At 39.6% G+C, this 10,969-nt stretch overlaps 1 protein-coding gene across 2 annotated transcripts in view; it reads right to left on the bottom strand.

The window, feature by feature from the left end:
• Positions 1 to 727: 727 nt before the first annotated feature.
• Positions 728 to 10,969, bottom strand: part of QTRT2 (queuine tRNA-ribosyltransferase accessory subunit 2) — a 31,967-nt gene continuing 21,725 nt past the window's right edge. The window contains exons 7-10 of one of the 2 annotated variants that reach the window (XM_063630104.1): positions 8,671 to 8,822; positions 7,221 to 7,355; positions 5,950 to 6,067; positions 728 to 3,125 (exon numbers count right to left, since the gene is read on the bottom strand). In XM_063630104.1, the coding sequence (XP_063486174.1) occupies positions 2,894 to 3,125; positions 5,950 to 6,067; positions 7,221 to 7,355; positions 8,671 to 8,822 (637 nt within the window). In that variant the 3' untranslated portion in view covers positions 728 to 2,893. The remainder of the gene's footprint in view (positions 3,126 to 5,949; positions 6,068 to 7,220; positions 7,356 to 8,670; positions 8,823 to 10,969) is intronic. The other variant, XM_055259559.2, reaches the window with a different exon arrangement.

Below are 10,969 nucleotides of genomic sequence, written 5' to 3'. Positions count from 1 at the left end.
GTCAATAGTTATATACGAAAAGCATTTACCAAGATGCCTGGCACATTTAAAATCCCCCATAGATTGTGATTATTATTTTTATTATGTGCTAGCATGGCCTTAAGGCTCGTAATTATATAACTTAAAGAGATAAGTGATACGGTTTGGATGTTTGTCCCCTCCAAATCTCATGGTAAATGTAATCCCCAGTATTGAAGGTGGGGCCTGGCGGGAGGTATCTGGGTACACCTCTCGTGAATGGCTTAACACCATCTCCTTGGAGATGAGTGCATTCTCCCTCAGTTCACATGAGATCTGGTTGTTTGAGTCTGGGACCTCCTCATTCTCTCACCATGTGATACACCGGCTTCCCCTTTGCCTTCTACCACAATTGTAAGCTTCCTGAAGCCCTCACCAGGAGCAGATGCTGGTGCCATGCTTCCTGTACAGCCTGTAGAACTGTGAGCCAAACAAACCTCTTTCCCTTATAAATTACCCAGCCTCTGGTATTTCTTTACAGAAACACAAGAATAGACTAATACAGACAGATAAGGGAATCTTCATAATGTATATAATTAAATATCTCCTTTTTGGATTTTACACTTATCATGGATGCTCTCAAAACAATGAATACAGATAAACATTTTTTTCTTCCAATGAGAAATCTCTAGAACATTTTTGGTACTATGAAAATTTAATATTTTGTTTAACAGACCTACTACATTTACAGAAAGCCAAACACAGTAAATTTTTTAAATTAAAAATGTTTTATTGGCTATTGCCTTTAATAGATTTACTACAATAAAGGAAAGGAATATTTTTCTCAAATGCACTAATAAGAAAAAGACCCAGGAAACTGAACAATATTGGACACAGTTTTCAATGTTTTAGACATAAATAAACTCATGAATTTCATATGGATTCTGGAATATTTACCACTACTCCACTAACGATGCATTTAGCATTGAACAAAAATATGAACATTTGAACAAGTCCAATCCAACACATTTCAAAACAATCAGATCCTTGGAAAACTGTTTTCCGTAAGTACCCCTTGCCATTCATAGAAGAGTTATGAGGATGCCCATGAATTTATTCATGGACATTCCCATACTAAGAAAAAGAAAACCATATAGATGGGTAATATAATTTGACTATTTGTCCCCACCCAAATCTCAAGTTGAAAAGTAATCCCCAGTGCTGGAGGTGGGGCCTGGTGGGAGGTGTTTGGAACACAAAGGTGGATCCCTCATGAATGGCTTGGGCCATCCCCATGGTGATAAGTGACTCCTTGCTCTGAGTCTTGCTCCTGCTTTTGTCATGTGATGTGCCTGCTCCCCCTTCACCTTCTGCCATGATTGTAAGCTTCCTGAGGCCTCCCCAGAAACCAAGCAGATGCCAGTACCATGCTTCCTGTAAAGCCTGCAAAGCCATGAGCCAATTAAACCTCTTTTCTTTACAAATTACCCAGTCTCAGGTATTTCTTTATAGCAATACAAGAATGGCCTAATACAGTGGGCTCCCAACACATAAAACATACAGCAGCCACAAAATAATGAGAAACAATATTAAGTAATGCCCACTAAATTTTGAACAGCAAAATATAGCATAGAAGTATAAAACAAATGTATTTCTTACCCCTACAAAAAAAGGGGCATCTTTTTGGTTTTGTTATTGCTGTCTGTATAAAAACTATGGTGTGTGCATGTGGGTGTATGTGTGTTCCTTACAGAAAACTTGAAAAACATAGAGATAACTTAGAAAGAATTACCTTCCCCTACTAGCCTCAGGATCTCCTGATACCAATTCAATAACCATTTAAAAACCCACAGGCCAAACCTCTCTTTAGGCTCTCAAATATCTCTACTGTTGCCTGTCTCCCAGGATGACAATTAGGGCTATTAAGGCTATGATTCTAATCTAAAACTTTTTGTTCTTCAAATTTTAGAGCTAGACAGTATCTTAAAAGTTCATTCATTCCTATCCATTATACCTGTCCCTATTTATTCAGCAGGAAACAGCCATGGAGAAGTTAAGTGAATTGCCCAGGAGTCATATCTGAGCAGGATGGAGACTAATCCTCTAATTGTTAGGCCAGGCAGGGCTCTGTCCAAGTGAACACATTGAGAATGAATCTTCACAAGAGATAAGGCTTCAGTTATTACGTAGACTACTAATGAGCCTGGAAGGCAGACCACAATGGATCTGTACAACCAGATGAAAGCAGCTGGGCAAACTTTTGGCTCCAACAGGCAATTACATTGGCTGTAAAAAGAAGTTGCAAATAGGCCATGTGGTCAAATGAAGGAGTGTGACCTGGGACAGATGATCACAGAAGCAATGTTCAAGCTCCACATTCCAGAGACATCCAAGCCCGGTTAAGTCACAAGAGCCATTTCTGATTGGCTGCATTGCCAGGGCAGGGTGGAAGACAAAAGTATCCAAAAGAGTCTCCTGAGAGTATGAGGGTGAACTAAAGGAAACCCTCAAACCAGCCAGATTTCTTCTCAAATCAACAGGCATATGTCCAGAGGCCATGCGTCTCACACCATTTCCCCTCAAGCCTCAATCCAATTCACTGGTCCCTCAGAATCTAATCACTCCCACTTCAATGTTGTGCCCTCACAGTTAAAGCTTTTGTCTTTGACTAAATGAATCTCTATCAACTAAAAGAATTAGTCTAGAAGTTTTAAAGGTCACAGTTCAATTCTCTCCGATCAATCCAGGTCATTTAAGTCTTTTGAAGAAATCTCTTCACCCTCATGTGAGCAGTTTGGTACAGATATTCTTCATTTTAGCAGACCTTATGTCCAAATATAAATAATTAAAGCTCAGATTATTTCTTCTTCACGTCTTCCCATGTTACAACAGTGGTACAGGCTCAGTGTGGAGTAAGACTTGTATTTGCAAGATCTCAAGATGCTTGCCTGTGGATGAGCTCTTTCAACTGTGCCAGTTTGTCACTTTTTAGTGCTTCCCGGATGGAATGGAAAAACCCAAAGTAGTGTTCAAAGTTGTGCATCATAAGCAGGACTCCGGCCAGCAGCTCATTGGTCACCAGCAGATGGTGGATGTATGCCCGAGTGTGATTCTTACAGCAGTAACAGGAACATCCTCTCACCAGCGGGTTAAAGTCCTCCTGGTACCTAAGAAAGAAGGCACAGTGACATTCTAGAAAGTATGGAATACAAGAAATCCACAACCTCAGCTATCTATTCTGCCGGTAAAGTTACCAGTGGTTAACAACATCACTGGCAAACGTTCAGTGCTGTGCAGCTGCTTAAAATGGCAATATGGTTAAAAATTAACAAAGGGCCGGGTGTGGTGGCTCACGCCTGTAATCCCAGCATTTTCAGAGGCCAGGGCAGGTGGATCACGAGGTCAGGAGTTCAAGACCAGCCTGGCCAATATGGCAAAACCCCATCTCTACTAAAAATACAAAAATTAGCCAAGCATGGTGGCGCGTGCCTGTAGTCCCAGCTACTCGGGAGGCTGAGGCGGGAGAATCGCTTGAACCCGGGAGGCAGAGGTTGTGGTGAGCCGAGATCGTGCCACTGCACTCCAGCCTGGGCAACAGAGTGAGACTCCGTCTCAAAAAAGAAAAAAAAAAAAGTTAACAAAGAACACGAGTCAGGGAGACCCTGGAGTTTTTCTCTGACTGATGCAAACTCCGAGTCTGGGGTTACAAAGGAGCATCAGAAGAAATTCATGTGGTCGCTCACTCATGTTGAGTATTACTAATCACATAGTAAAAGCACACAATGTTAGGAAACACTTCTAAGTGTTGGACACTTAGAGAAGTGAGTGACACTTCTTTCCCACTTACCACCAGAATTATTATCAAAAGACACGGTAGACTTCTACTTACACAGCTTTTTGCAGTTTACCAAATACTTTCACATACACTGTCTCATTTAACCTTCGCATTCATTCTTGGAGATAACTATTTTTATTGTCATTCTACAGATGAAGATAACTACGGGGGTTGAGAGGGAGGGTCCTGGAGCTACCCTGCATGAATTTGACTCCTGACTTCACAACTCACTTGGGCAAGTCACTTAACATCTCTCTGTGACTTGTTTCTCATCCATGAACCAAAGGTAATAACAGTGCCTATCTCAGACAGTTGTTACAAAGATGAAATGAATTAGTATAGTAAAAGGACTTGGACACTGCTGGGCACATACTAAGCCTAAGCACTGCATAGGTGTTAACTTTTTTTTTTTGAGACAGGGTCTTGCTCTGTCACCCAGGCTGGAGTGCAGTGCAGTGGCACAATCATAGCATGCTGCAGCCTCGGACTCCTGGGCTCAAGCAACCTCCTACCTCAGCCTCCCACCACACCCGGATAATCTGTTTTAGAGACAGGATCTTGCTATGTTGTTCAGGCTGGTCTTGAACTCCTGGGCTCAAGTGATCCTCCATCCTCAGCCTCCCAAAGTGCTAGGATTACAGATGTGAGCTACCATGCCTGGCCAGGTGTTACCTTTAATCAACTATTAAAAATAAGTGGATTGAGGTCAGGAGTTCAAGCCCTGACTGGCCAACATGGTGAAACCCCGTCTCTACTAAAAATACAAAAATTAGCCAGGCATGGTGGTGCATGCCTGTAATCCCAGCTACTTGGGAGGCTGACGCAGGAGAATTGCTTGAACCCAGGAGGCGGAGGTTGCAGTGAGCCGAGATCGTGCCACTGCACTCTGGCCTGGGCGACAGAGCTAGACTCTGTCTCAAAAAGAAAAAAAAAAAGAAAAAAGTGAATTGACCAGACCAAAGTCACACAGTCAAGAGCAGTGCTAGAATTTGTCTACAAATCTCAAAAACTTAGAAGTCTAGTGCCAATTATAATAGTACGATTTCCAATTAAATCTATGACATAAAGGGAATTTTAGTAGTAACCATTTATATTATCCTAAAATTTTAAAAACATAAATAAATCTTTTGAGAGCCAGTGGATGACAGAAAAAAAAGGGTAAAAGAAAGACAAAAACAAATCTATCTCCTTGGCTGTTTTTTAAGAAGTCAAATGCGGTAGACATCACCATTTCTGACCTACAATTAAAGGAGTCCCAACAGAATATGGGTAAGAACACAGCTTTTCACATTCTTTCATAAACTCTCAAGTCTGTACTACCACTAGATAGACATAAGTCACAAGCCATAGGGCCTTCCTTTACATAAGACAAAAAACCCACCCCAGCACTAAAGTGAGTGCATCAGAGTCAAAGAAAAATCACTCACTGGTTCACTGATGATTACCACTTTTGGCCAAATACAAAAATTATAAGACACGGGTTCAGTATTCCTAATATGAAAATCTAAAATGTGAAATGCTCCAAAATTCAGAACTTTTTGAGCACTAACATGATGCTCAAAGGAACTGCTCACTGGAGCATTTCAGATTTCAGATGAGGGATGTTCAGCCAGGTAAGTATAATGCAAATGTTCTCAAATACAACAACAACAGCAACAGCAACAACAACAACAACAACAAAGAAAAGAAATCGGAAACACTTCTGGTTCCAAGCATTTTGAAGAAGGGATATTCAATTCAATCTGTTCTTAACTTGTTCTTTATAAAGATAAATATTTTATGTAAGATTTATAGCCTGTATCTAACAAAGATGGCTTAAGCACCCTACAATTTAAAACGATGTTGTGCTTTATCTTGAACTCCTTATTATGCGCTAAAGGAATAAAAGACGCCAAACAATGGATTTGGTCTAATCTTTCTGTCAGCTTTTCTAAAGCAATCATTACCTGGCTCTAGTCTTCTGACAAGACAAAGTCTACCAATTCATCTGAAGAAAATAAAGAGTTTTTTTTGAAACCGAATTTGAGAAGGCCTAAATAATACCCAACTATTAATATTTTATGAAATCATAAATTGAGAATTGTCCCATAAACTTTTAAAACAGACTAAAATTCAGAAGTCAGAAAGCAAAATCCAAACTTTTAAAAATTTCTTACTTTTTTTCCTTCAGATTAATTTCAAATGATGTTATTTCTTGGTTGCAACCAGTTGTTTCAATTTTCTTTATTTGATCCATACATTTTATTTCTTCTTGTGTTCCATTTTGTTGTAGTACTGAAGGACAAACCAACAAAAAGCCTTGAATGATGATCAGGTAAGAAGTGGCCATTGGAAATATTTTATTTTAGTTATTATTTCATGATCTTTGACTCTGTAATTTCACTCCTGAGAATTTATCTTAAGGAAATCACACAAGAAAAGGAAAACAGCAATATGCTCCAAGATGGTCGCTGTCCTCTTATCTACAACACCAAAACAATTTAGAGATTCAATAATATCTAAGCAAATTATAGTTATAAGTATATAACATATAACCGTACCATCAAGAAATAATTTAAAAACATTGGTGGCCAGGCGTGATGGCTCATGCCTATAATCCCAAAACTTTGGGAAGCTAAGGCAGGAGGATTGCCTGAGGTCAGGAGTACACGACCAGCCTGGGCAAAATAAATAAATAAACCAACAAAAGTTAACAGTTGGTTGTGTGTGTGCGTGTGTGTGTGTGTGTTTGGTGGGGTTATCACTATCCCTTATCATAATGTACATGCAAATAAAATGGGCTTTGAACTACCTATATTCCAAATAGGTTGAAGTAGAACATGGTTTTAATGTATGTATTCTATATGGAGACTCTGGCCCTCTGGGGAACCCAGACTACACAGAATCAAATGGCAACCTGAATTGTTCCCTTCTCTGCTTTAAGAAGAAACATTCCTTGCACAGCAAAAGAAACACCAGCTACTCTACAAAAAGCCAACTGCCTGGAACAGGGACAAGTAGTTAAGGGGTATTTTGGGAACAAATGATAACAAACCTCAGTGTTGGTCCCAGGAGAAGAACAGGTGGTCTTAAGAGGGTAATTTTATCAAGGTCAAAGGAATAAGAGAAGCGACCTGAGCACTGGGCACAGAGCTATTATAATTTTGTTCCCATAAATTTGCATGCTGGTGTGGGAAACCATAATGAAGCCCTCAGCTGGCTGCAGTGGCTCGCGCCTATAATCTCAGCACTTTGGGAGGCTAAGGCAGGAGGATCGCCTGAGGTCAGGAGTGCACGACCAGCCTGGGCAACACAGCAAGATCCTGTCTCTGCAAAAAATTTAAAAATTAGCCGAGCATGGTGCCATGCACCTGTAGTCCCAGCTTCTTGGGAGGCTGAGGTGGGAGGATGGCTTGTGCCCATTAAAGTTAAATAAATTAAACTTTACCAAGCAGTTCAAAGGTTTTCTTATAATTTTCATCATAATTCACTTTGAATGTTCTTTTTTCAGGAGTTTGAGGTTGCAGTGAGCCATAATCACACCACTGCACTCCAGCCTGGATAACAGAGTGAGACCCTATTTCTGAAAAAAAAAAAAAATTTTTAAGGCCTGACATTTCGGAAAACTCTTGTCATTTGGGAGAATTGCTGCCAAGTAATTTCTTTGGAATTTTCACTATGTAACTGGCAAAGGACTTTAATTTACTACACACACAGAGTTAATAATACTTTGTTTAAACATTCAAACTATTTCCTTTTTCCTAATCATGAAGAAACTTGGCTTTCTCTGGCCAAAAATGACCTTGTTCATTACAGAGAACTCAAATCAGGTTCTTTTTAGAGCTCTGCATATTCCTGGTACTGAATGACTAACAGTTACCCCTGTTCTGGTGGAAATAATTCAGTTTGTAAATGAAGATGTGAAAATTTATAGTGTTAATGGATACCTATCCACATACATTATATTCTGGTCTGTCTAAAAGGACAGTAAAATTGACCTCCTATATATTTAAGAATTTTATCAACTTGATTTATTTTGTTTCCAGGAGTAATTCCACTTAGATTAATGGTTAAGTTGCTTCATAAAAGTATAACATCTGAATGAAATTTTAGTTACCTGTGAGGAATAAAATGAACCTTTAAGGAAGTTTCTGGTCCTATTCAAATGTAAGGTTGATGTGGTTAAGGAAAAGTTCCAAGGACAGCAGGAAAAGGAAAGGAAAGGTCATTTCTGAAAGCCAGAGGGAAGACTGGGCAGGACACACTCTCCTGAAAACCTACTTCAAGCAACTCCAGCCCAAAGTCTGTGTCCTAGCTCCTTTTCTACCTCCAGTTAAGTATTAGAATCCGAAACTGACTTTCTTAACTTCTGGATAACTAAACAATAAAAGAAAATGGCAGTCCTTCAAAGCAACATTAGCAGAGAAAACAGCTTTCAAAGCTTGGTATATTAAAAAAAAAAAAATGCAAGAAGTAACACCAGGACCAGAGGATCGTGAGTCTCCCTGTATTTTAATAGCATAGGGTTTGCAAAGCAAAGACAAAAACTCTTTTGTGAGAAAACAAGTTAACTTTTACCAAGCAGTTCAAAGGTTTTCTTATGATTTTCATCACAATTCACTCTGAATGTTCTTTTTTCAGGCTGTTAACAGAGGAGGTTTTGTTTTTCTTGGTTCTTTTCACTGTAAAATCACATCCTAATATTGATGAGCTACATGTATAGTATTAAGTACCTGGATTTGTGTGCCAACATGCCAGAGCACACAGATAAGAAACAGAAATGTAGTTTTGTAAAAGACTGGCTTTATATATACATATTTCTGTCTTGTGACTCAAGCCAAAAATTAATAGGAAATGGAAGAAACTTAAGGATAAGAGATAAACTTCAAAAGACTTACGTGTCTCTTCAGGATTCGGCTGGTAATCAAACCTGAAAGTCAGGGCACATCCCCGCTCTGTTACTTGATAAGGGAAAAAACTCTCAAATAAGTCTACTCCTCTTTCAATACACTCGAGCACCTCATCTGGCCGACTAACACCAGATATGAGCCTGTAAAAGTAACAACAAGAACAGTGACATGAGGACAATGCAAGGAAGGAAATCAGAAAGTCCTTTTAATGAACAAGGCACTAAAAAAATAATAATAATGAAAAACACTAATCATGGTTAGAGTGGCAGGCAGTGGACAGCAACATGTAGCAGAAAGCTTATATGGCTTTGGAGCCAGAAAAACTGGGGCTTGAATCCTAGCTCTGTCATTTATGTATTTGCTGTGTCACTTTGGAAAGATTACTTAACTTCTCTGAGTTTTAGTTTTCTAATCTTAAAAACAAGAGCAAATAATATATACCCCCACAGAATTGTTGTGAAGATTAATGAGATATTTGAAAAAGCACAGTTTTTTTTTTTTGTTTTTTGAGAGGGAGTCTCGCTCTTGTTGCCCAGGCTGGAGTGCAATGGCGCAAACTCGACTCACTGCAACCTCCACCTTCCAGGAGCAATTCTCCTGCCTCAGCCTCCCTAGCAGCTGGGATTACAGGCGCCTGCCACCACGCCCAGCCAATTTTTATATTTTTAGTAGAGATGTGGTTTCACCATGTTGGCCAGGCTGGTCCTGAACTCCTGACCTCAGGTGATCTGCCCACCTTGGTCTCCCAAACTGCTGGGATTACAGGTGTGAGCCACCACACCCAGCCCATAGTATAGTTTCTGATCCCAGAGAGAAGTTCAATAAAGGTTAGTTTCCTTTCAACTATCATCCTTTCTGAACAACCTCCCTGGTCATAAACTAAACTTTATAGCCCTTTATAGCCTATCTTCTATACACTATATAGATTTTTTAGGAGTGCAAAGCTGTGCACTTTATTTCTTGCTGAAATATTTTGCTTGTTTTAACTGTATTTTGCCCATAATAATTTTTCATAATTGGTGCAATAAAGACATTTTAATCTATTATATCCCTCATAAGTTAATTTACAAAGCAACTCTTGCTGTCAGGATTTCACCTCTGGCCATAGGATCTAAGAATCTAGTTGGCTTTCTTTATATTTTCTCCATTAATAAAAAGTCTGCATTGTGGAATAAGATGGTGTTTTCCAAGGTACAGGTTGAGCATCCTTAATCCGAAAATCTGAAATCCAAAATGCTCCAAAATCTGAAACTTTTTGAGCACCAACATGACACTGAAAGGAAATGCTCACTGGAGAATTTTGGATTTTGGACTTTCAAATTAGGGATGCCCAACCAGTATGTACTCTGCAAATATTCCAAGATCTGAAAAAATCCAAAATCTCAAGCACTTCTGGTCCCTAGCATTTTGGATAAAGGATACTCAACTTGTAATAGGTAAGGCATTCTGAGACTATTAATGGCACTCAGCCAGGTTTTGCCACTCCATGAAAACAGATGTGGAGATGCACTAAATCAGGGCTGGCTGGCTGCTGCTCTTTTTTATGTTTGTTTTTCTACCTATATCCCCTTTCCATGAACTGGCACAGAAATGCAAAAAAAAAGGCTCATGTAATATTAAATAAGCAGAACTCTTATAAATATATGCTGGTTTTCCTGACTACAGTTTCCTTCAAGTAATGTAATGTTTTAGAACTCCTATCCAACTGAAGCTGGCATTTCTACACACTTACAGAAAGAAAAACAATCCAGCTTTCAAATTCAGTAACAGACATCTGTGAGCACTTAACATGAAGACGTCCAGAAAATGTCTAGAAATACTAGTGCTGAAGTGTTATGTGCACCAGAGTGAAACAAGTACAGGAGAGGGAGCAATGAACACAAAAGAACTAGGTTAAAATTGGGGATCAAAGGCTGGCTGAGGTGATGGAAATACCTTGTTCTGGGTAGTGTTTACACAAGTGTAGACATGTGAAAATTAATCGAGCTGTATGTAAGATTCATATGCTTTCCTCCAAGTTGTACCTGGATCTTTAAAAAAGTAGTAAAATCGCTCCTGTAATCCCAGCACTTTGGGAGGCCAAGGCAGGCGGATCACCTGAGGTTGGGAGTTCGAGACCAGCCTGACCAGTGGAGAAACCCTGTCTCCACTAAAAATACAAAACTAGCTGGGCATGGTGGTGCACGCCTGTAATCCCAGCTACTCGGGAGGCTGAGACAGGAGAATCACTTGACCCCGGGAGGCGGAGGTTGCAGTGAGCCAAGATCATGCCATTGAACTCCAGCCT

Source organism: Symphalangus syndactylus, chromosome 21 (genome assembly GCF_028878055.3).
Source record: "Symphalangus syndactylus isolate Jambi chromosome 21, NHGRI_mSymSyn1-v2.1_pri, whole genome shotgun sequence".
NCBI lineage: Eukaryota > Metazoa > Chordata > Mammalia > Primates > Hylobatidae > Symphalangus > Symphalangus syndactylus.
This window is presented reverse-complemented; position numbering and strand designations above follow the sequence as displayed.